The sequence below is a fragment of the Rhamphochromis longiceps genome, linkage group LG7, assembly GCF_057381845.1.
Source record: "Rhamphochromis longiceps isolate RC_006_pf linkage group LG7, R_longiceps_female_GT1.1, whole genome shotgun sequence".
NCBI lineage: Eukaryota > Metazoa > Chordata > Actinopteri > Cichliformes > Cichlidae > Rhamphochromis > Rhamphochromis longiceps.
In genome coordinates this window covers 34,132,038-34,157,312 of record NC_140563.1, presented here as the reverse complement: position 1 = coordinate 34,157,312, position 25,275 = coordinate 34,132,038, and the positions used below count along the sequence as shown (strand labels likewise).

Genomic DNA, 25,275 nt, shown 5'->3' with positions numbered 1-25,275 from the left:
TCTGTAAATTCGAGAGATGGTTGTGTGGGAAAACTAGATCAGTAGTTTCTGAAATACACACAACAGCCTGCCCCTCTTGACCATTTTTACATGCCTAAATGTACTGAGTTGGTGTCACAAATACTGAGATCCTATATGTTAGGGCAAGAGAAGAACATGCTGGGAAATTTAGGAGAAGTGGACATTTGCTATTTATTTTTCCCAAATTTGCCTTGTTGGCAGCTTTTGTCTTGTAAAGTTTTTTTCTCATGAAATTTTCAGGTTTTTCTAATAACTTTGTCACATATTTAACAATAAATCTGCATTTGTTCTCATTAATTCAATTTAGTCAATATTTGACAATATTGACAATTTTTTCTTGCAAAATGCAAAAAATTGCCACGTTTTTTCTCAATTTGCTGTTTTTGTGTTTCTCAATTTCTCCTAAATATGACACTTTTTGTCTCCTGAATATGACCAAATTCATATTTTTTCATGTGAATTTGCTAGATCTTTATTTTTTCCCTATATATTTCTATTTTTTTGAGTAAGTAATATACCAATTTTTTTCCAAAACATTTGCCTTATTTCTTCCAATTTTAACAATTTTTTATTGTTGTTTTACAAAATTTACAAAAAAACTAAACCTTTTAGTATTTTCTTAGTCTTGTATTTTTTCACTCTCACCTTTTGTCCTTTGCAATAATCATAAGTGTGTCATGTGCATTTGTCTTTATTTGTTTTATAAAAAATGTCAATATTTTTCTGTCAATGTTGAAAATGCTCTGGGAAAAAAATGGATAACACAGTATCATCTAAACAATTTAATATATTTACATAATTACGTGCATTAGTCAACCTTTTTAATAAAGCTCTTACAGCTAATTGGTAGCTGCCGTGGGTGCTGAGAGAAACTGTGAGAGAAACTTAACAAATGGCTGAAAAAAGCTCAGCTTCAGCTTGGACTCTACACGTAGACTAACAGAGCGAATGCCTCCCAGCCTGTGGAGTCACATTTCAGTGCTTTTCCATTCAGCAGTACATGTGAGTCCTTACCCAATCATATGTCAGCTACAGCTTGTTTTTGACCCTGTCCTCAGACCACCCCTCAAACCACCCAGCACTCTCCACATGCTGGGTGGTTTGAGGGTAACATATAGGATCTCATAGCACACACAGAGACACACACATATTCTGCAGTTTTGATATTTGAGATAGGACGCAAACTCAGTCAATATAGGTGAAAAGTTCTGGTTATAAAAGAAGCCTGCTGTTAGTGATATTAGACTCTCAGGGGAAGAGGATACAAAATCACAGAACACCCTGTTAATTTAATATGTTGAAATTCTCACCAGGTATATACTTAGACTGCTCTTACAGTTCAGTCACAGTAACTCAAAGAATCTCATAAAAATTATTATCATCAGTATCATCATGATTTGGAGCTGCTTTGTTTTTGGTCGGATGAAGAGCAGATGTGGTTGAATCTTTACCAAGATGCATTAAATAGGTTGACTTTTTTTCATATGTTGATGTATTTTAAAGTAAGAATCCTGAATTTATTCCAATAGAGATGGTTTAGACATGTGCAGGGGAAGGGTGGTGGATATATTCAGGAGGAAAAGGGAAAGGCCGCAGAGGAGGTTCATGGATGTGGCGAAGGAGGACGTGCAGAGGGTTGGTGTGGCAAAGGAAGATGCAAGAAGAGAGTGAGGTGAAGGAAGAGGATTTGCTGTGGTGACCGCTAAATGGAACTGCCGAAAGAAGAAGAAGATGTATTTGGCATAACTTACAGAGGTTCAATAAAGACGTCCCCAAAATATTTAACAATTATCTCCATACTAGTTTTTTGTTTTGTTTATTGTTGCATACATGCCTTCTTATTTTACTAAACTGTTACCTGGATTTCACCTGGAAGTCACCCCCTGAAAGGCCTCATGGGAAACTGGTTCCTATGTGTAGTTCTTCAAGTGGAGTGTGTCTGCTGTGCAAAATGAGTCTGTGCTGTGTTGTGTGGCCTATAGTGAATATCCTGTTTGTACAAGTGTGAGTGTTCACTTATGTATCATGTGTGTAAAATCCATATATTCATGTTACTTTGGCAAGGTTTAGGGAAAGAAAACATGTTAATCTTTCTAAGACATTTCCATTTCAGTTTTTATTTGTCATATGCAAGTTAGCACAGGGTCAACATTGCAATGAAATGTATTTGACGAGGAGCAGACAGTCACTCAGCAGTATAGTATGTAAAAAATAGTAAGAGCAAATGCTCTAGCACATTTGATGCTAGAGTTATATTATTATTCAAAATACTAATCACCTGAACGACAACACTTCACAAAAAAAAAAAGAAAAAAAAAGACATGAGCAAGAATTTATAGTCCTGTGTCCTGAGCATCCATCAAGCACCACTACAGCACAGGCTTGTGATACTGTCACAGTGGTAACCAGTGCCCTCTAGAGGACCAAGTGTGCACACAGGCAGAAACACAATAGAACTACAGCTTCTATTATTATGCTCCATCAGGCTGACAAAAATAGAGGCTACTGTGCTTTTAAACATCATTAGCAAACTTTTACATTTTTTGGGTGTGATCTTTCTTTTCTATTTTTTTAGTTTCACACATAATATCTTCTTGATCTACTGATTTTACACACCAGGTGAAAGATTTTCTGCTTTCTCAATCATGCCTTACACATTATGTTTAGACCACCGAAGGGCAACTTCGTCATTTTAGCACCAATTAATGTAAAAATCCTGGTTAATTCCTAAGACTTGAACTATTTCTTGCAGCTATTTGTTGCATAATGACAGACCACTGCTGGGCTATAATCCAGTCTGCCTGTATAAGTTCTACCTCTGACGGGAGTTTTAAGTACTTGAAATGAAGGCATCTGGACTTATGCCAGTATTTAATACCTGGGACTTTTCTACATGAATTGTGCAACAAAAAAATCGAATGTTTTCAAATATGAGTCTATGTGACCTTTGGCTAAATCACGCTGACTCAGCTTATGGAAGCCTTATCCAGGATAAACAGCTGTGACGTAGCTGCTGCTTTTCTCCTACAATGAAAAAAGGACAAAAAAACAGCACACCGTTCTTGTTGTTCCCAAGGCAAACAGGATTATCACATATTTTTACTGGAAATAGACACACAGTGACACAAAGTTTGGTGGAGAAATGGAAGCAGTGGAAAAGAACGCCAAGTCTCTGTTCACGGCTTATGAATTGTGGGTGTTTCTTCAGTGTGGGAATTCCTGAACTCTAATGAGTAAAAACCACCAACCCTCCTCCAACCCTCTCCAGCTGGTTATATGAGCCTGAGTGCTATTGTGCTAGTCCAGAGGAGACGGCTGAACTCTGAGGAGCACATCATGAAGGTAAGCACTTATCAAATTTAGATTATATCTAAAAATAATTGGGAGGTATTTTTTTGGCTAATCGAGCATAACTACTATTAAATGAGGAGTTTTTACATTAAATGAACTCTTTCCCTGCATTTTTTTCACAGCTGAATTTGGCTGCTGCTTTGGCGTTGTCACTTGCCTTCATCTCTCCTGTTTGGTAGGTGCACACATGCAGAAATCTTTGACACTGTTGGCTGTTAAACTTATCTCTGGTACACTGTTTGTCAAAAATCATAGTTTAGATTTTTTTTTTTCCATTATCAAAGGTTTTTCTACTATCTGTTCATTTTAAATAATATAATATAACATAACTGTTTTGCAATGAATACACTGTCCCATCCTCATCCCCAGTTGTCAGCAGCCTGTAAACTGCAGATGGGGGCCTTATGGAGACTGGTCTGAGTGTGATGGCTGCACAAGTACAAAGGTACATTGGAACTGCTTCAGCATTCACTTACATGCAGCAGAGACATGTAGCTAAAAGCTTTGCACGTAAATAGAGTGCCTACTGATTTGAGAAGTCCTGTTGTGAAACCTCAAACTGAACGCCAAACTGCAATTTTGAAATTGGCACTGCATGGAGGGAGAAAAGCTACAGCCCCAGACTTGACTGGGGAAGCTGACAATCACACATGCCAGAAACAGTTATAAACAAAAATGGAGTCAGAAATAAGACGTGTGTAAATGTCGAACAGCAGTTGCTCTTCCGTACTCTGAAGAGTAGCAATTATACAGCACTTATTACTGAAGAGGAGCTTTAAATGGAGTGATAATTTAAAATATTAGTGTCATGTTGTATTAAATAGAGCCTAAAACTAGTTATTGAGATCATACAGAAACTTTTTACAGCCTAGGCCTTTTTCTTCACGTAGATTTCTAGACAACAAAAGATGCCAGAGTCGCCCCCTGCAGGCCTTTAGAAAGATGCAGCTTTATGGCACTTCCACTTTAGCTTTACTTTGAGAACTAGAAGCGAAATCTAATTTTTACACATGCATCTTGCTGTATGGGTAATTTGGCCCTACTTTTTGAATAATATCTTTAGGAACTTAAAAACAAACTTTAGTTTTGGCTTGCCTGCCTGACCCCTAGTTTAAACAAACTGTTACATAATGCAAAAAATGTTTGAGGCATAGGCAAAGATCACCCCACAAGTTTGGTTTTTTTTGTTCTGTCTCTTCTGATCTTCACTTTCTGATCTTCACTTTAAAGCCAATCCTTATAGTATAATGTTTTAAAGATCAGTGTTTTGTCCCGAGATGTGCATTATTTCTGCACAGATTTGCACTTTGTGTAATCCTCAGGCCAACAGAAACGAAAGGTCTCAGGACTGTGAGAGGAAACACAGTGAGAGCGCTCCATCTATTCATTACACTTGCATGCCTACAGTTTAGTCAGAGCCACTGCAGTCAAAGGAGAAGTAATGTTTCTATCTTAGCAGAAGCAAGGTCATCACCAAACAGAGCAGGAGTGAGTGACCAAGGATTGGATATTTATGAAGTCAGATACTAGCTAAAAGGAAGAACTGGGGTGGAAGTGGGTTTCAAAGCAGTGTATTGATAAACAACAATTGTAGGCAATTGAGCTTCAATAGTGCATGTGACCATGCCAATAAGCGAGCTTACATAGGGTGCACTAGCAGTATTAGCGTGCAAAAAGACTATTCATGTTTTTAATCACTTTTTTTACAGGTACGAACTCGACACGTGGAAGTGTTTGCCCAGTTTGGCGGTGTGCCGTGCTCAGGAGAGGCCACTCAAACACAAACATGTGTCCCACAGAAAAGATGTCCACTGGAAGCAGGCTGTGGAGACAGGTTTCGCTGCAACTCTGGTAAATTGCAGTGTAAACAAAAATATCGCAAATAATTAAAATTCCTTCTACAGCATTTTTTGGGGGTTTTTTTGCAATCTGTGGATAAACCTCTTTACTGAAACCATCATGCAGGTCAGTGTATCAGCCAGTCTCTAGTGTGTAATGGAGACCAGGACTGTGAGGACGGGCTGGACGAGCGAAACTGCGGCGAAGACAACAGCCTGGCCACGTGTGACCTCGACAAAACACCTCCAAACTCTGACTTCACAGGTCGAGGGTAAGTAGCTACAGCTCCCAACACCAGGAATGTGACTGCAGATCAGAATATGATTTTTGGGAAGGAGAATATTTAACTTATGTGTCTAGAATATAGACTGCATAACCTCAGTGGGTTCTCCTCTAAGTTTTGGACTCAACAATTTGTCTCCATGCTAGCCTTTGAGGCTGCAGTTTGGTGTAAAACTGATGTGTGTGTGTGTGTGTGTGTGTGTGTGTGTGTGTGTGTGTGTGTGTGTGTGTGTGTGTGTGTGTGTGTGTGTGCGTGCGTGTGTGTGTGTGTGTGTGTGTGTGTGTGTGTGTGTTGTGCAGGTACGATGTGCTAACAGGGAAACTGAGAGCAGGTGTGATCAACACTCGAAGCTTTGGAGGGCAGTGTAGGAAGGTGTTCAGCGGTGACCATAAAGTCTTGTACAGACTGCCACACAACATCCTCAGATATAACTTTGAGGTGAGTCAAACAGGAACCTGTAGTTTTCATGCAAAATAAAGTTGGTGAGCTGACTCCTATGAATAACCCAGTAAGATAATAAAAGAATGCTCAATTTGACATCAAGTAGTTGCAGGTAAAAGTTCACTCAAAGTGACAAATTTGCTTTGGATGATGGTCTTTTGAGGAAAACTCTGTTTGATTTGTCCAACTGTTGGATAATAAATGTTTGCAGAAAATTGCCTGCAGTTGTTGAGTTGTGAGCTGACTGACAGCCTGAACAACACGGAGCTGATGTGACAAGCTGCCGTCCGATTTTAGAAAATGCTGAACTCTGATGTTTGTGCTGCAGGTGACAGTAGACAATGACGAGAGCGACGAATCCTACGAGAGCTCTTGGTCCTACATGCAGCACATCCAGAGCAACGCCTTTCTGGTGCACGACCGGCGCACGTTTCACAAGGAGGTTACTAACAACAAGGTGTGTATACACAAATACAGTTTATGTCTTTTTTTTAATTCCAATGAGATTAACAAACTGTACCTAGGCTCAGAACAGTCGGCTCTGTCAGCATCTTGCTCAAGTTTTTCCTTCCACATCTGTTGTCCAGGCCTACCGACTTATAATCCTGAAGAATAAAGTGGAGCTGGCCCAGTTTCAAAACTCTGCCCCCCAGTATCTGACTCTGGCCGAAGGCTTCTGGAAGGCCTTGTCCTTGCTGCCCCTCACATATGACTACTCGGCCTACCATCAGGTGCTCCAGAAGTATGGCACACACTACCTTTCCGAGGGCTCACTTGGAGGCGAATACCAAGCCTTGTTGGAGTTAGACCGTCAGGCACTCGCATCTACCAGTAAGAATATTTGGTATTAATGACACCAGGCATTTTAGTCAATTTAAAATAATGTACACACGTTAGAGATAATCTGTTTGATCCTGGCTTGTTTTCTGTAAAGGTACGACAGATATAGATTACCAGAGGTGTTGGAGGAAAGTTAAGCGCCGTTTCTTCAGGAAAAAAGTCAAAACAGTCTGTGAAAAACTGACAAAATCTGTATCAAGCAGCCACGGTGGGTGAAAGGTTTTTATATCAAGACTTTTGAACCATACACAGTGGCCCATAGAGGGTCAAAGAAACCAAATAAATGATTTAACCTCCGCTTACTTTCTACAGGAAGCAGTGTTAACAAGATGCCCATTAAGGTCAATGTGTTCGGAGGAGATATAGGACTCATTGGTGCTCTGAGTGTTCTGGATCTGGAAAACCCAGAAGCTAATGGAGAAGTTTACGATAACTGGGCTTCATCTGTCAAAGACTTCCCTGAAGTCATAAACCAGAAGGTATAACAGTGAAAAGAGTGAAACATCTATTTGCTTTCTTTCTATTGTCTGCTTCATCCTGGTTAAGTGACTCTTTCTCAGGCCCCTCCAGGTGTGGGGGCCTATCTCCCCTCACCATACTCGTGCCTGCTTCATGCCCTCGGGGGCAGGGCTATGGTTCTCCACAGCTTCTAGCAGATAGTTACATGGAGAAACCTTTTGAAAACACAGGTGTGCACGCAGGCGCTCATAGACACACACTATATCTTCCTTGGCTGCTGCCTCAAAGCATACCATGTGCTGTCGGTCTTGCATGCTGCTCAGAAACTCTGTTACTCTACTTATCTAGGTTGTTGCTGTGGTCTCCCTATTGTGTTGTTCTCTTTTTTGCTCGTTTTCTTTTTCTGTTTTCTTCCATCAGGTGATCGAGAGGATTTTTTTAGTGTCTTCTCTCACTGTCCCTCTTCCCCTCTATTTTTCTTTCTCACCTTTCTTGCTTTCTTCCTTTCCATCCCCCATCCATATCTGTCCATTCTTTAATAACTTAAAATATGATAGATAAATAAATAATAACAATAATAAAGATCAATCAAGTGGACCAACAGGATAGGCAAAAAAAATAAAGTGACTCTTTGGTTTGGGCAGAAACTCAAACAGACTCACAGGAAGGGAAAAATTAGAGTTTGGATTCAGTGAAGTGAGACGTGATCTTTTGCAGAGTTGCCTTTATAAATGTTGTTTAGAGTTTAGGCTTGGCTTCTGCAAGCTATGCATTTGCACTTAAGAAGATATAATTTGGTTTCTTTTCATAATAAATAACCTTCCTTGATGAAGGATTATGTGTATTTGTTTTAAATGTGTTGGGTTTTTTTCAGCTGCGCCCTCTGTATGAGCTGGTTAAGGAAGTGCAGTGTGCAGGACTGAAGAAGCTCCACCTGAAAAGGGCCACAGAGGAGTACCTGGCGGAGGAGCATCCCTGTCACTGCCGGCCGTGTCAGAACAACGGTCAGCCACTGCTGACGGGCTCCGAATGTCGCTGTGTCTGCCGCCCGGGAACCTCAGGACGAGCATGCGAGAACGGAGCTGTGATTGGAGAACAACCAGGTAACCAGCCATAAAACCCAGAGGGGTCAGAACTTGTGCCATCCAAACTCCTTTCCTAACAAGACAGAACTGGAAACTGAAGCTCTCCTGATTTTCTTCAGGGGTGATCCACGGCAGCTGGAGCTGCTGGTCTTCCTGGGGCTCATGCTCTGGAGGCCAAAGGTCAAGAACCCGAAGCTGCAATAACCCCGCCCCCAGCAGAGGTGGTCAACATTGCACGGGACTGCAGGTGGAACAGAAGCCCTGTGATGACCCAGACATCCAATATTTACAGTAAGAATCATTTTATTTAAGTATTAGTCTGGTAAATGTAACTTAATCAATATAATGGAAATAAATAAATGAAATAAAACAGTTTAAAAAGCAAAACCAAAAGTTTTCATTCATTTCAATCTCAAGGTTTTAAAGGTTATTTGCAATGTCCTTAATGATTTGGATCCACAAGTTGTGATTTTGATATTGCAAACTAATCCACTCCAGTGACATTCATTTAGGAGTATCAGAGTAATCTAACTGCAAACTGTTTGCGTTCAGGATGATGGAGCCCCAGTGCTTCAGTCTTTCTGTAACTCCACCAAAAACCTGTGGGCCTCCTCCAAACCTCAGGAATGGATTTGTTCAGGTGAGGCTAAGCAGCTGTTGAGGCTACTGAACCTCTGGTGTTTGGGACTGAGAATCTTCTTTAAGTCCATCAGGCTGAGGATGATTGAGCTTTCCTGTCATTTTTTTCTAGAATCCCAGAGATTTTTACCTGGTTGGAAACACGGTGGAGTACTCCTGCGTGGACTGGTATTACCTCAGTGGAAATGCAGTAGCAACATGTGCTGAAAACCAGAAGTGGACTACAGGACCGAGGGTTTGTAAAAGTACGTTTTGTGATTTATTTATTTTTTTGTGTGTGTGTGTATAATTTTTTCTTTTGCTATCAGGTTATCCCAGAAACTGCTGTGTGAATATAGCCACTGGCTAAGAAGCCAGGACTCAGGGGTCTGGAGTCATGGAGTAATTTTTTTGTGTGCCATGTGGTGTTTTATGAGTACTTTGGTCCAGAGAGAATTCTTCAGTATGTATGAACGGATTCCTTCACATGAGCAGAGGTGGCAAAAACGTAAAGTGACAACTCTATTTAAGTACAGCAACAATGTATTTGTATTTCATTACTTGACACCTTTGCACATGAGCATTTTGTGCTCCTGTTCAGAGATTTCTGGAGCTTTGAGGCTTCTTTTTGCAGTCATCTTAAATTTATTTCAATAGTCACAATTAGGCAGGTTGCATTAGGTTTGTGCAGCAAAAGAGGGAACTGGATGGCTACAGCCAGCTTTGTTACTTACTGAGGTAATGCAGAGGTGATTTCCAAGTCAAAACTTTGCCTTATCTGTTGGTTGAGACACCACGATATTTTCTTCGGATAAAAATTTCCTGCTGTCTGATTAGATGATAAAAGAGTCAGAAATTATTGGTGTTGTGCGTGGTTCAAAGGGGCCTGGGTCCACTCACTTCAACAACTGACTGTGAGAATTGTTTTCTTAGGTGTTTTTGTCAGTTATCAAAACAAATATACGACCAGATGTGTTTTCTTTTCTAAAAGACAGTCAGCAGATCTGTCCTATTGCAGCAGCCCATTTCACGCTGACCCATATCTGTGAAATCTGAGCAGCTCGTCCTGAATCAAATGTTGCTCAGAAGAGATTGAAGAAACTTTCCTTACATTTTGTTGTTTTCTATTCTGCTGTGGGTGCCGTGTTTTTTGACACGGGGATCATGTACACCTGAAGCCTCAGATTGGGAGTAAGGGCGTTCAAAGTGAGGATGAAGTCACTTAATGCAGCTACTTCCACTGAAAGTAAAAAACCTACAGAACATAACATAAGACAGGTTGAGGTGGTTTCTGTTGAGAAAAGTTGTAGCTCACCCAAGTCTCTTTCTTTTTCTCACTCTCTCATCTGTAATGAGGGTAATCATTCAAATAAGACTTTGATAATTGAATTACATTTTGGATATTGCTGTCAACATTAATGAACCGTCTGAAGCCTGCATTGTTTTGTAATGCCAGCAGAGGGCGACTCCTCCGGTTGCAAAAAGAAACGTTTTTTTAATGACTGCATGGACTCAGTTGCTATTTTCAGGTCTTACTGAATAAAAGTTGAAGTTAATTTTGTAAATGATCATCATTTCTAGGGCCCCTAAAGGAGGATAATCCAGGTCATGAGAGTGCTTGTTAGCATATGAACAGTCTAACAGTCAGAGATGCTCCTCAACCATGGTTGGATGCTTCATAGCAGAACTTCAACGGGTGATGTCTTTGGTGGCGATGCCCATCTTTTTTGTACAGTTTGTGGGAACCAGCAGGTTTCGCCTCATTTCTACCACCTCCCCCTTGCTGCTTTATAACCACTTGAATTTTGGACATAGCAACCTGCTGAACAGGGCACACAGCATGATCATAAACCCTACACAGCCTTGTAAGATGGAGTAAAATTAAGTCCCAGAACTGAGTAAAACCTTAAAGATCCCCATGTTTTAAGTTTTTCCATTGTTAGTAACTGTATTGGAAGTTCAGTTTTGTTGTAATTCTCACTCCCTGATGCTCAAAAGCTTTGTCCTCCTGTTCCAGGTTCCACATGTGGGATTCCCTCACTCAACAATTTAGTTGTAGCCACACCAACCAAACAAGCCTATGAGATTGGAGACAGTGTGTCCCTGTCCTGCCCCGAGGGCTCGGTGATTGACAGAGAGGTGTCGGAGATCATCTGCACTCCCAGTCTGCAGTGGTCTCCTTCTCCTGCTGTTGCTCATTGTACAGCAGGTAAAATACATTTCATCTTGCTCTTCTTTTTTTGCTCTCTAAGGGTGACTTCTGTCTCTCTAGCTGTTATATGTTCAGTATTTTCTTCTCAACTTTTTCTGGCTGCATTTTGGTGGTGGGCTGGTAAGGTGCAGTCAATTTTTGTCACGTTATATCTGCTTTAATATATGGTTGAATCCTGCTTTTTGTATGCTTTCCTCAGCCCCCACAGCTCCCTCTCCTCCTTCTGGCCTAACATGTAAACTATGGGAGACTCTGGGAAAGAACGAGTGTGTCTGTAAAATGCCGAATCAGTGCACGTAAGCTGATGTCCATTTCTGTATTTAGCACATTGGAAATGCTCCATCTATTTATAAAACCTAATTCAAATTCTCTCCGTTTCTGTGTATTATCTTCTTTTAGGACTTCTCTGCAGCTGTGTGCCACACTTCGTGCAAACCATAATATGGTGCTAGATGTCTGTAAGCTCGGAGCTCTGCGGTGTATGGGCCGGAACTTCGTGTTAACCAGTGACAGCGACTGCCGGTGGCCAGAGAAGAAGTTTACATCCTGCGAGGATTGCCAGCCGGGGACAATCTGTCAAGGTGTCTTTATAGAAGACTTTTTCTTTTCTTTTCTCAAAATAAAAGCCAAAAACAGGATGTATATGTGACAGGATGCTGTATAAAACCATTGTGCTTTTTAACTGCAGAAGCAGAGAGGAAATGCGTGTGCAGGAATGCATCAGAATGCCCCAAAGACTCTACTCCACTCTGCGTTAGCTCCGGTGACGGCAGCACGCACGTGACCACGACTGAATGTGAGGCGGGGGCCAGGCGATGTGCTGGAGAGCAGGTCAACGTGATCAGTATTGATCCCTGCCAATAATAAAGATGCTGGTTTTGGCTTTTTCTCTCTGAAAATTTTGACATTGTACATACGTACACACAAATGTTTTAATCTAATTGCTTGTTTTAGTTACATACGGAAAGTTAATAAAACGTTTTTGTTACTGTATCATACAATCTAAGGACTTATTTTTGCTGTTGGTGGAGCCATTACACATAATTCTGACCCAGCCATCCAAATGTCTCAGCAGAAATCAAGACTCATAAGATCAGGCTGTGTTTTTTCTTTTATTGTCTAATTTTGGTGGAACTGTAGCCTCAGTTTCCTGTTCTTACCTGACAGGAGTGGTACCTGGTGTGGTCTTCTGCTGCTCATTCAAGGCTGGACATGTTGTGCATGCAGACATCGTCTTGTGCATACATTCGTTGCAGTGAACAGTTATTTGAGTTATTGTTACTACCTCTCAGTTCAAAATAGTCTGGCCATTCTCCTCTGATCTCTGACATCATCAAGTCATTTTTTAAATTTATTTAACTATTTTCTATTTTTTTTTATTATTCTCTATAAATCCTTGCATGTCACTTAATTCGGCATCTTTACTGATTTTGAGAGTTATTCTGATACCTCAGCATGTCAAACTGCCTAAGTGCATGGAGTTGCTGCCATTTGATATAGTCACATTAATTTGCAGTGTAAAAAAGGCAAGGGATGAGAAAGTAGTGCAGGAGAAAATGAAAACAAAGTTACAATTTTATGTTTTTATTTTTGCACGTGAAGCACATTTAGCAAGGATAAAAATACCTGGAATTAGATTTGACTGACAGACTGCTGCTGCTTTCTTCCTCCTTCACACATAAGTCAGATTTTTTTAAACTGCTTCATTCATTATAGAGTATCACTAAAGTGAGGCTATTGATATTCATAGGCTAATGAGAGGCATGCAACTCAGAGGCCATTACAGCGACTCAGAACAAAGTAAAGGTGAGCTCAGTGAAGCTCGCCGTGGTTTTTCACTCTAACCTGCAATTCAGCCTAGTCTATTGCTCCCCTTTGGGAGAGGTTGTTAACTTTCCCCCAAATTTTGTGCTCACAGGCATGTTCACTCAATGTGTAAACTGAAGAAGCAGATATTTTTCAACCAGGAAGTTATGATGATGCAAGTCTTAAAAGCACCTCTTAACCTCATAAACATTTCCTGGAAATGGAGTTTCATTTTTTACTTTTACCAGATATAAAAGTTGTAACTGTGTAATATTTCTTTCTTTTTTGAAAATCATTTTTTATGTCAAAGTTCACACCATGTTGTTGTTTATTATGTCTTTAAATTGATGTTTGTGGTGCTCAACGAGGTCTAAAACTATATGTGCTGAATGCAGTTTTAAACACAACATTCAGTGTTAGGTGCTGCTGAGTAGAATGCAGCAGAAAAGCTTTAAAAGCGTCATCACGACTCACATTGGCCTTCATTGAGAATTTCAAACTCGTACTTTGAGCATTTAAGCGCGGCCATAGAGCAAAGGTCCATGCTGCGAGTCCTCTGGAGCCGGGTCAGCTTTATGCAGAACGTGTGCTGTTTCACTCTGGGGCACTCCCGAGCAGCTCTGCACTCACATTTCTTAAACACTGCGGGACAGACGTGAGTTAACATTAGGTCAGTTATTTGTGCTTCATACTGTTAGGCTAAAGGTTTTGTGAGGTGAAACTCACCAGAGCAGATCTCCCACTCATAGCAAGTGTCAAGTTCACAAGGCTCCTGAACAGAGCTCTTAGAGGACATGTTGGCCCTAAACATGGCCCACTCCAATTTGTCCAAAGTGCCCGCGTCGCACGCAGCTTTGCTGACGAAGAACAGCGGGTCACCGTGGCAACGACCAGCTTGGAAGGAGCAGAGCGACATTGACACTGTGACGCCGAGGTCTATGTTCAGGATGCAGAGATTCTCCGGCTGTGAACTACACACACACACACACACACACACACACACACACACACACACACACACACACACACACACACACACACACACACACACACACACACACACACACACACAGGGCTGTCAATCACATTTCAAACATTCAAAGAGGATTGTTGTAAAAGTAAAAGTGCATACATTATATGGAAAAATCCATTCAAATGTGACCAGTTCATTCGTAAATACTTACAGGCAGCTCTCCCGTGGGACACAGACACAGCGAGAGTTTCGCAGTACCTGTCCTGGACCACACTGAACATCAGGAACAAATGGTTCCTCTACACACAGCACATACAGAAACAGCATAAACTAAGTATTGTCCACAGAAACTATGTCAGCAGGTTAATGGATATGATCATTTATAGCAGATTAAACTACTCAGAAGTAAAAACAAAAAAGATCAAGGTGTAAAAATTTTGATGTAAATATGCCAAATTTTTAACAAAACTGCTCATTTACACATGTGGTTCTCATTTGAAATCTGAGATAAAAAGTTTTGAGAACAGGTCCACAAAAATCCAAAATCTTTAAATTTAGCCAATTTGTTGTTCACGGTTCTCCTCTGGGAAACGACCAGATGTCCACCAGCGCTGCGGCGGTTTGTAGATAATTGCCTGGAATTCCTTCAATGTTTTCAACGAGCCTCCATACATCGATAAATAAAGGATAGCTAAATAAAATTCACTTTGCCAAAAACTCATTACAACTTCTACCTTGTGTTTGGCATGTTCTTTCTGGCTCAAAATGTCTTGATATAATTCATGAGAGATATGTTTGACAATCAGATTTTGACAAATACCGAAAATCAGTTTTTGGCTCAATCTTCTGACCATTTGGGAATGTCCTGCCAAAGTTTCCAATCTATCTGACTGGGTGGCTTTGGAAAATGTAAAAACTGCAAAGGAGGTTTTTCACTGTGGGTGCACAAAACTGAGCAGCTGATCTTGAATGGAACCTCTGCCAAACTTCAAATCAGATACAATTTTTTACTTTTAAAGGCCGCTTACTGGAACTTGTTTTGTTTTTTAATGAAATCTTGTCAAATAGCTAAAGCTTCAGAACTGTGTATGTCATTTTATTCATTAAAACCATCACCACCTGCTCTCACTGACCGGTGAGTATCTCCAACCAATCAGAGGTTTATCTAATGAATAATACACATGAATGAAAAGTGCAGGTCAGAAATCAGAATTTGACCAGTAGGGTCCCCGTTTTCTCCAGCAGTGTAGTGTACCATTAGTGCAGCGCAGTTCAGCAGGTATTGGGGGCTCCCAGGTGAGACTGTCACCACACTTGTAGAAACCTCGCGGCAGCGGCTGCAGTCCCGCCTCATTGCAGTTCAAACGCACCACTTCACCCACTCTGTACTCGTCTTTGCTGGGAGACAGACTTGTGTCATCAGGGATGTCAGGGGGAAGGCAAATCTTCCCTAAAGGTTACAGGATCACATAGACGTCAGGCGCAGCTAATCTTTGGTAAATGATAAATGGCCTGTATTTGTATAGCGCTGTACTAGTCCCTAATTACCCCAAAGCGCTTTACACATCCATTCACACACACATTCACACACACAATCCTTAAGCAGTTTGTCATTTTTTTGTGCGTTAAGGACTATTGTAGCAAACCACTAAGATAACTGTGGACTGGTTTAATGGGAAAACAGACTTACTGATGCATCTCCCACTTATTTGACTCCAGCTTCCATCAGGAAGGCAGTTGATGTACTGAAAACCGTCGAGATCAAACCCAGTGACACACTCAAACTCCTCGTCCTCACCAAAGGTATAATACTGCTTCGCTTTCTGTCACAAAATAATGTAATGCAGATATGAGCGTCTATATAAAGCACATGTCATAATCTGACGCATTTCAGCTTGTGTGTCTGGTTTTACGCGGAGGAAGCTGTTCTCAGGGCTCTTTGGCCGCAGACATCCCTGCACACCAGGTGGCAGCTCGTCCCTCCAGCCTATCGTGAAGTCGTCATCATTGTCACAGGTCTCCTGTCTGAACGAGAGACACAAATCAGATCGTCCAGTAATTCTGAATAGTCAAAATAAACAATCAGCTGTTGTACAGGAGCAGCAGTGTATCCTCATGTCCATGTGTCAGGGTAAAAGCAGCGAAGATATAAGGTTGACAGAACTTTTCCTTATACTGAAATATAAAATAAAAACAGTACTTTGTGAAGATGGAGATGTGACAGGCCTCCTCCTGTCTGTCTGGGCCACTGCAGGGCTGTTCTCCTTTGAGAGGGGCGGGGTTATTGCACCGCCTCGTCCGATGTCTCTTCATGGAGGCTCCACAGCTGCTCCACGACCCCCAGCAGCTCCACAAACCATCCACCGCCTCTGTGGATGTAGCAAAGCAGATAATGTTTCCAGTGTGAATGTTAGTAAAACCTGATTAGAATCTGTGTTTCATCTTAACTGTGTTTGCTTCAAGGTTTTGAGACTCGCTAGCAGTTCCTGAAGTATTATTCAAAGTTCAAAATAAGAAGTTGATCCTAAGAAAATGAGGGGCATATTAGAATAGATATTCTAGATTTAATCAAATAAAAATAATGTGACTGACTAGCAGAACTCGGTCTACAAATAAAAACCAGAAACAACAAAAAATCCTCATTTTCAGCTCCGTCACTGATCAGGATCTTTTCATGTTGGACTGCCGGTCAAACAGTGCTTTTCTAGTCTCACTGACCTCTCGAAGCGCTTTAGCCTACAAGCTTCATTTCGCCATACATCAGGACAGAGCCAGACTGCAACGGACAATCAAGTCTGCAGATCTTCCCAAATTGTTTAAACTGCTGCCTTTAGGCAAACGCTACAGAGCACTGTTTATCAAGACCAGCCGCCACAGAGGCAGTTCCTTCCCCCAGGCTTTCACTTTAATGAACACTGTGAAATAACCCACTGTTATATCAATGCTATTTCACTAAGGACACTTTAAATTCAAAGTATTTCCACATCACACAGCAACAGTGTTTTTATAACTAGACCTGGTGAGCACCAGATATACCTGAAGTGTAATCAGGAGCCCGTATTTCACAGTTGGCTCCATAGGTGCCAGTCTGGCAAACGCACTTGCACTCTGTGCCGGACAGAACAGGCCTGGCGTTGTTGGGACAGGGAGCGCACTTGCAGGGATCAAACTCCTGCATGTACTGCTGCAGGGCCTTCCTCAGGTGCCTCCTCTTTGTGGAAGCGCAAGGAATTCCATGAACCAGATCTATGAGAGGAAGCAGCTGGACACGCCGACTCAGATGTAAGTGCAAGATTTTTTGTAGATGGTTATTTCTGTGATGCTTGAGGAAAGAATACTACAGTTAACCTTGTAATCGACGACAGCAGGGTTTTCGAGGACAGACTTTGCCCAGTTCTTGAAGGATATTTTATCCGGAGTGGCGCCCTGCCTCTCCCAGGCCAGAGCTGCTGCCTCTCTAGCTCGACCTCCTTTCACCATGGAGAAAGACCTCTCCGATGCCTGAACATATGAGCCTGGACAAAAGAAATGTGCAGGGAAAGAGTGAAGAAGATAACACGGTAGAAACTAAATCAATGCTCTCTATTGAGGCAGTGAGGCAGAAATATAGTATTATTGTTACCTTCATATTTCTGAGTCATCCGGTTGTTAGAGCATCGGTTTTCACGCCTGTGTTCTGTGTAGAGGATGATAGTCCAGGTGGTCTCTCGGCCCAAGCAGTCTATCGCGCTCTCCTCAGTTACACCTACAGAGAGAAAAAGAGCAAGAAATGCAGAAATGCAGGAAATCAAAACAAGCTGTTGTGTGTTTTATGTTGTAGACAACAACGTGTTGTTTCTGAGGAGTGAACAGGTCAAAGCGTATTTCTCCCATTCCCCTATATGTTGAGAATATAAAGAAAAAGGTCAGGATGAAAGCGAGGTAAAACTGGAGGAATGGTTACTCAGCCTCGTTTAACCAGATGTACAAAAAAAAATTAGACTTGCTCGAAAATATTTGTGGTGTTCTCTGGCAAATGCCAGTCAAGAGGCACGGTGCTGGGCTGTGAGCACAGGAGCCACCGAAGGATGTTTCTGACAGACTGGTCAGAAAAATTCACAAATAACCACGTGGAAGTCATTGTGTCAAACTCTGGCTGTGTGACATGTCATGTCTCATTGTTGCTCCTCTAGTGCACTTGCTGTTAATTTCATTTGCACTGAAGCCGGTGAAATGCCCTCACAGTGCTTTATGCTTTCTAATTGGACAGATCTGATATCCCTGAAGCTTAACTGACTTTGTGTTGTACTGTGGTATTTGAGTGTTTCCTTCATTTTTTTTCTTTCCAGTTTTTAGTGTTTAATTAATTTTTCAGTTTACTGTATGTGCCCAGTGCTGCATTTTCCATTTTTTCCACCAGGCTGTGCTGTTGTACCTGAACTCTTGAGCTCCTCTCTGCTGTACTGGTACAGCAGATCATAGTGGCCTCCCAATGTCCCTGAGCTGTAGTAGTGTGTCCCGAAGCGCTGAAAGATTTCCCTGTAGAGTGCGTAGTTGTAGTCGAGAGGAAGGGCGTGGAGGAACTGTAAGAAGGGCTGTGACAGGACGAGGTCCCCCGGGTCCCGAATCTTGAATGTTGACACAGGAAGGACTTGGTTCACTCTGATAAACTTGGAGTCCTACAGAAGAACATCCAAGAAATAAATAAGAAGATCATAAGGGGAAAAATACAGATAAAAAAGAAATATGTGTTCCTGCACACATGTTGACCTATTTATCTTTGTGGGGACTGTGTTTCAGATCCTACTAATGCGGTCATTTTTTATACAATGTAAACATCGTGTCTTTTCTTTTCTTTCCTTTTCTTTTCTTTCTCCTTCTAACATTACATCTATGATTAGAAAATGAGGGAAAGCATAATGTGAATCTGGGTTTCTCAAAACTACATCATGTCAAACTTGTGAGTGCATCCCACAGTTTTCTGGACTCACCTTCTTCTTTGAAGCTTCAAAAGCTTCACTTTTAGAATCGGAGTGCGACTTAGACGATGCACTGAAGAAAAAGATCGGGAAGAAAAACAAGCCTTGAGATTGCGTGCTGCTGCCAGGCGTCGTTTGGGAGGTCTTCAAATCGATGGACTCGGCGTGCAGCGGCTGAGGCTCAGTGTTGAAGTCCTCTGGCTCTCCAACCTAAACAACCACAACTACATCTGTTACCTGGGACTTTTCAAACCCTGCCATATAAAACAGGCGGTGCACCGGTTCAACTCTTGGGTAACATAGCAGGGCGTTCAATGCACCATCCTTTCCATTTAAAACACATTTTGTTATGTTTTGTTGGGCTGAGCACAGCAGTGGTTTGATTGAATGTTTCACACAGTGTTTAAACAAAAAGTGCTTTTTAATAAGTACCAATAAAAAATACTGTACATCATTTCTAATGTCCACATGTAATAAAGAGGCGTTTCGTTATTTGTCTAGAATAATTTAGATTTTTATTTTAGAGATTAGCAGATGCCTTTTCGGGGAAATTTGCATTTTAGTTAGCACTCTGCACTTTAGGAAACCATTCGCACATCAAGAAACATACGTACACATTAGAGATCTTAAATATATACTTATAAATATATTTATTGAACATTTTAATGATTTGTGTGATTCTGCACTCGAGTGGCTACTTGGCGTACGGTGGACAGATACTGTAAGTTAAAGAGACAGTACTTGTCACAAATGTAGTTGATTATTATGTAGTTTAGAAAAGTGTGGGTAATGCATTTGCGCAATTATTATGAATATAGATCTTAGTGTAAGTGGATTTGTGGTGTAGCGATCACGCGCCTGTTCTCTCTTTTGCCTTCTACAATGTGTTTGAGCAAATGTGTCCCCGGGGGTTTGAACACTATTTAAAGGTTCTGGTAGAGCTCAAGTGGGAAGTTTGGTTGGAGAGTCGCTTGGGGGTTTTAGGTGTCATTTGGGATTTCTAGGGTTATTCGGTTTTAACACAAATGTACTTATTATGGATACTTTTGTTTGAAAGCTTTAATTATAAATGTGCACAAATGGTTGTGTGGCTTATCTGCCTTTTTGGAATGTGGAAAAACCCCTGAAGGTTTTGAGAAAAGTGTGGCTCATCAGCAGCACGTTATAAAGGGCTACCAATTACCTAGACAGGGCTGCTGGTATACATCACTAATGCTCCACAGAACTGCCGGGTTAAGCTTAGTAAAGTCAAGCTTTGATCAATAAAAATAAAAGAACAGGCTCCATTAACTCGTGTGTCTGCTGCAGTGATTGTAGCCTTGCTGCTCAATGGTCGTTCGTCACATCATGACATTGTGCTGCACAAGCAGTTTATATAAACGTATGTCAAGCAGTGTTGTGTACAACTCAATGTGAGCTTCCTTAGGTGCTAACAAGTGTGGAAGTTGCTGGGAACACTTCAGCTTTTCCACTTTTTAAAGATTACATTGAAAATACTGTTAATGTCTTAAGGTGGCTGCTCGATGCACCTGGCAGTGCATGTGTTAGCTTGATCAGGCTGCTGCTGGTTTGCATTAAGTGCCAGTTGGGTAGGATTTGACTCTATTGCAACCACTTTAGTGACACAAGTAAAATGACTTTGTAAAGACTGTCACTGCTGATTATTTACCTGGAAGTGACAACAGCTCCATATGAATGCAAGACTCCAATACCAAGACCTACCTTGATCTTCAAAGTTTTAAAGTTGTAAGGAACTCGGTGGTAGAGTAATGTGCTTGGAGGCCTCTCAATGACGCAGGTTCCTCCCATGAACATGTTGTCCAGCACTGCTCCCCTCGGTTCCTGGGCGAGAACATCAAACCTTCACGAACACAAATCGGGGGAAAGTCAAATCTCATTCGCTTGTAAGAAAAAAGTCCATTTTAAAGTCTAAAAGTACATCCACAGGCCGATGTCATTATTGGCTTATATTGAAATTTCTGAATAAATAAACTGGAATAAAGTGTAATAAAAAGTACTGAAAGCATTTTCTGCATTTTTATGTCAGAGTTTTGTGTTTATAAATGTTTTGATGATATTCACTATTATCGTGAAGATTTAAACATTTAATTTTCAAGGATTTTTTTATCTGTGATATTTTTAAAATATTATGCTTCTATATTTATGCACAAACCAAAAATTTCAAGTCGTCAGATGCTTTGTTTTCCTATTTGAATTGCTTTCAAAGCTTGATATCAGCCTCAAACAAAACAAAACGGTGATTATCTGTTTACAAGTAGAAATATGACTGGACCACTGAGGAGGAGGAACATAATATATGAACACAGGAGGGAGGAATGCAAGAGGACTGACATGAGTCAGGATCTCAGCTGTGACCTTTTGACCTTTAGCTTACCCGTTCCCCACCAGGTCAGACCCTGGAGCCACTCTCTTCTCTACAGGACACACAACAGTGAACTCGCCACAGTCCCTCTCATCGGAGTTATCCCCGCAGTCGTTCTGTCTGTTGCACGTCAGTGTCGAGTTAATGCAGCGCCCTGCAGGAAGAATGTGAAGCTATTTCTTTTACTGTGAAGCAATTATGTAGATATCATTTATGTTAATATACCACTAACCGTTATCACACTTGAAGTTGTCCCTGCAGTTGACAGACTCTATCCTGCACTCTGTGGATGGATAGCATTGCCTCTCCTCTGTCAGCTCGGGGCTGCAGTCGGATCCACCGAACTGAGCCGGCCTCTCGACAGACCGGGTCCGAAACTGTGCCAGTGACATGAGAATGAGGCCGGTGATCATTCTGGTTATATTATATTAGATTTTAAGTTTCCTCCATTATAAACTAATTTGTTCCTCCAATCTCAAATCAGCACTTTATAAAAATATCACACTATTAAACAATATCAAGGTCTTAGTAAGGCATTGGCAAGTGCTCATTTCATCATTTATATAGCATTACTCCTCCTTAGTATGCCATTACAAATAGAGGTATATTTTTATGACAATGATCATGATTATTACAAGCAGTGATGTAGCAGCAGTGATAGCTCTACATACTGTAACAGTAACAGATGGATAAATATTATATTTGATATTATATGGAGTCACCCTTTAGCCAGTAACCAACTATTTGGTTACCTAAAGCCCTCAGTATGACCCAAATGCTGATCAAATCTATTTTATATATATTCAACTCTTTTTATGTTTATTATTTGGTAAAAATGTTCATCTATGTTACTCAATCTTATGTAGACCTAATATTTTCTTAGATGAAAGGCTTTTTCTTAAAGATAAAACCCTTTATTTGTATTTTTCAGAGCTTTCAAAAACACCGTCTTATTTTGGTCGTTCATTTTTTTTGTCCATTTAATCCAAGGACAATAATGTGGCCGTTTAGAAATGTGTGGAGAAAATGTAGAGTTAAGATGAGAGTCACTGTTTTACACCGTGACTGCGAGTTCCTTGCCTGTTTCTTGGCACAGGGTGAGCAGTCGGACCACGGCCCAAAATCAGTGAGCAGGCAGTTGATTGGACAGGCGTGCTGGTTGCAAGCTCTGCTGTCGTATTGCTGACATAACTGAAAGCAGCTGCTCTTCCAGAAATATTCATCATGCCGAAACTGCCTGTCAAAAAAGCATGAAATCCTTTTACATGCAGCATCTGCTGGCATCATGTGCATTTCTCTACAGCAGTTGAAAATGGGAGAGGAAAGGGATTCATTTTTGATTTACAGTGTTGCACAATTACTTTGGCTTTAACAGCAAACAAAAGAAAAAGCAAAACTTCTGAAAGAAATCCTAAAAAGGACACTTCTGCATGCCATTTTATCTGTTTTGATTAAATAGGCATTACATGTGCACTCTGTAGAGTGTCCCACCTGTTTGTGATATCTATGCTGCATCTCACCTGTGTTTCTTCTCAGCATCATACACTTTTCTCACCTATCGCTTGTGTCTATATTGGTTTCACTGTCTGTGCTCTGTGTGTGTCTCACCTCGCTCTGTTCTGTGTGCCATGGTTGCAGGTGCTGGAGCAGGCAGACCAGGAGCTCCAGGAGTATCGGTCGCAGAAACAGCCCAGACCGGTTGATAGGCAGCTGAGGAGCAGCAGCAGGGCCAAGCTGCTGGAGGGAGCCATCATGGGAACTCAAAGTGGTTTCACCTCCACTGAAGATGATGTAATTCCCAGCTCATTATTGAAAGTCCCCAATCTCCTTTTATTCATTCAGGTAAATATCATAAGTGGTGTTTTGCAATTGGACAAAATTCCTTTTTAATGCAAGCGAGAAGCTTTTTTCTTGTAGGAAAATGCATGCTTTATCATATTTAACACACAGTGGACACATTATATGAATATAACATAAGACTAAAGTAAGTGAAAACTATAAAGAAATAAAAGAACAAAGCAACCAGGTGTGAACTGGTGAATTGCAAGCTTTCAGCAAAATGTATTTTCCCTTTAAAAAAAAAAAAAAAAATGCATTTCTTTAAAAACATGAAAAAAAAATCAAACTCACCAGTGATGTCCTGTTCAGCAAGTGTAATTCTGTACTTAACCTGTTTGGCTGAATGTTAACGTTAAGTGTAAGTGGAGTAAATGCTCTCTGCACTGCAGGCAGAGCTGAATGTGACTCTGAGGGTCCTGAAAGCAGGAATAATAATAATCATAAACCTCCCACTGTTATTTCTCTTGGAAACCTGCTTGATATTTGGACTTACTTTGACCAATCAGAGCCCAAAAACTTTAAACTACCAAAAAAAAAAAAAAAACCCCACAACAATCAGTGCACATAAAGTCCTCCTTGTTACGGGAAGTAAAAAGCTCTGGAGTTTCCCAGCTGCTCAGACATAAACCAGATGTTCAGTGCTTGACACTCGACAGATATAGATAGCGAAGGGGGGAGTACGCTTATTGTCTTCCCACACTTTCTTTAGTTGTCCAAGTGTTTTCACAATCTGGCACCAAACATAGTTCTTGTGCAACACTATAAGAGAAACTAAAATGCAACAACAGAACTTTATACAGTGGGGCAAAAAAGTATTTAGTCAGCCACCGATTGTGCAAGTTCACCCACTTAAAATGATGACAGAGGTCAGTAATGTGCACCAGAAGTACACTTCAACTGTGAGAGACAGAATGTGAAAAAAAAATCCATGAATTCACATGGTGGGATTTGTAAAGAATTTATTCGTAAATTAGGGTGGAAAATAAGTATTTGGTCACCTCAAACATGGAAAATCTCTGGCTCTCACAGACCTGTAACGTCTTCTGTAAGAAGCTTTTCTGTCCCCCACTCGTTACCTGTATGAATGGCACCTGTTTGAACTCATCATCTGTATAAAAGACACCTGTCCACAGCCTCAAACAGTCAGACTCCAAACTCTGCCATGGCCAAGACCAAAGAGCTTTCGAAGGACACCAGGAAAAGTATTGTAGACCTGCACCAGACTGGGAAGAGTGAATCTACAATAGGCAAGCAGCTTGGTGTGAAAAAATCAACTGTGGGAGCAATCATCAGAAAATGGAAGACATACAAGACCACTGATAATCTCCCTCCATCTGGGGCTCCACGCAAGATCTCATCCCGTGGGGTCAAAATGATCATGAGAACGGTGAGCAAAGATCCCAGAACCACACGGGGGGACCTGGTGAATGACCTGCAGAGAGCTGGGACCAAAGTAACAAAGGTCACCATCAGTAACACACTACAACGGCAGGGAATCAAATCCCGCAGTGCCAGACGTGTTCCGCTGCTGAAGCCAGTGCATGTCCAGGCCCGTCTGAAGTTTGCCAGAGAGCACATGGATGATACAGCAGAGGATTGGGAGAATGTCATGTGGTCAGATGAAACCAAAGTAGAACTTTTTGGTATAAACTCAACTCGTCGTGTTTGGAGGAAGAAGAATACTGAGTTGCATCCCAAGAACACTATACCTACTGTGAAGCATGGGGGTGGAAACATCATGCTATGGGGCTGTTTTTCTGCCAAGGGGACAGGACGACTGATCCGTGTTAAGGACAGAATGAATGGGGCCATGTATCGTGAGATTTTGAGCCAAAACCTCCTTCCATCGGTGAGAACTTTGAAGATGAAACGAGGCTGGGTCTTCCAACATGACAATGATCCAAAACACACCGCCCGGGCAACAAAGGAGTGGCTCCGTAAGAAGCATTTGAAAGTCCTGGAGTGGCCTAGCCAGTCTCCAGACCTCAACCCCATAGAAAATCTGTGGCGGGAGTTGAAAGTCCGTGTTGCTCGGCGACAGCCCCAAAACATCACTGCTCTCGAGAAGATCTGCATGGAGGAATGGGCCAAAATAGCAGCTACTGTGTGTGCAAACCTGGTAAAGACCTATAGTAAACGTTTGACCTCTGTTATTGCCAACAAAGGT

General features: G+C 41.3%; 2 protein-coding genes across 3 annotated transcripts; one reads left to right on the top strand and one right to left on the bottom strand.

The window, feature by feature from the left end:
• The first annotated feature begins 3,224 nt into the window (after nucleotides 1–3,224).
• Nucleotides 3,225–12,507, top strand: LOC146665717 (complement component C7-like). The gene is made up of 18 exons (XM_085413460.1): nucleotides 3,225–3,363; nucleotides 3,495–3,547; nucleotides 3,742–3,817; nucleotides 5,082–5,223; nucleotides 5,338–5,482; nucleotides 5,794–5,932; nucleotides 6,264–6,392; nucleotides 6,523–6,766; nucleotides 6,870–6,983; nucleotides 7,088–7,254; nucleotides 8,109–8,337; nucleotides 8,439–8,610; nucleotides 8,872–8,959; nucleotides 9,071–9,203; nucleotides 10,955–11,146; nucleotides 11,349–11,445; nucleotides 11,549–11,730; nucleotides 11,838–12,507. Exons 1-18 carry the CDS (start codon nucleotides 3,298–3,300, stop codon nucleotides 12,011–12,013), a joined length of 2,544 nt encoding a protein of 847 aa, XP_085269586.1. The 5' UTR covers nucleotides 3,225–3,297; the 3' UTR covers nucleotides 12,014–12,507.
• Nucleotides 12,508–12,722: 215 nt separating this feature from the next.
• Nucleotides 12,723–23,969, bottom strand: c6.2 (complement component 6, duplicate 2). 2 transcript variants are annotated; one of them, XM_085413459.1, is made up of 18 exons: nucleotides 23,400–23,969; nucleotides 22,878–23,096; nucleotides 22,350–22,506; nucleotides 21,502–21,646; nucleotides 21,282–21,423; nucleotides 20,609–20,747; nucleotides 18,899–19,096; nucleotides 18,343–18,586; nucleotides 17,551–17,673; nucleotides 17,277–17,443; nucleotides 16,965–17,190; nucleotides 16,129–16,297; nucleotides 15,842–15,953; nucleotides 15,619–15,751; nucleotides 15,184–15,378; nucleotides 14,140–14,227; nucleotides 13,682–13,926; nucleotides 12,723–13,597 (listed from the first exon to the last, which is right to left on the bottom strand). In XM_085413459.1, exons 2-18 carry the CDS (start codon nucleotides 23,021–23,023, stop codon nucleotides 13,419–13,421), a joined length of 2,808 nt encoding a protein of 935 aa, XP_085269585.1. In that variant the 5' UTR covers nucleotides 23,024–23,096; nucleotides 23,400–23,969; the 3' UTR covers nucleotides 12,723–13,418. The 2 variants fall into 2 exon arrangements, with proteins under 2 accessions (XP_085269585.1, XP_085269584.1); XM_085413458.1 differs by having other exon boundaries at nucleotides 22,878–23,049; nucleotides 23,400–23,968.
• Nucleotides 23,970–25,275: the final 1,306 nt, after the last annotated feature.

Coding starts and splice junctions, on each gene's coding strand:
- LOC146665717 (XM_085413460.1), top strand. CDS start 3,298: ATGAGCCTGAGTGCTATTGTGCTAGTCCAGAGGAGACGGCTGAACTCT. Junction 5,224..5,337: donor CAGGTTTCGCTGCAACTCTG/GTAAATTGCAGT, acceptor ACCATCATGCAG/GTCAGTGTATCAGCCAGTCT. Junction 11,446..11,548: donor AAAATGCCGAATCAGTGCAC/GTAAGCTGATGT, acceptor ATCTTCTTTTAG/GACTTCTCTGCAGCTGTGTG.
- c6.2 (XM_085413459.1), bottom strand. CDS start 23,023: ATGATGGCTCCCTCCAGCAGCTTGGCCCTGCTGCTGCTCCTCAGCTGC. Junction 22,507..22,877: donor GGCACACAGAACAGAGCGAG/GTGAGACACACA, acceptor CTTTTTTGACAG/GCAGTTTCGGCATGATGAAT. Junction 17,674..18,342: donor AGAGGAGCTCAAGAGTTCAG/GTACAACAGCAC, acceptor TTCTCTCTGTAG/GTGTAACTGAGGAGAGCGCG.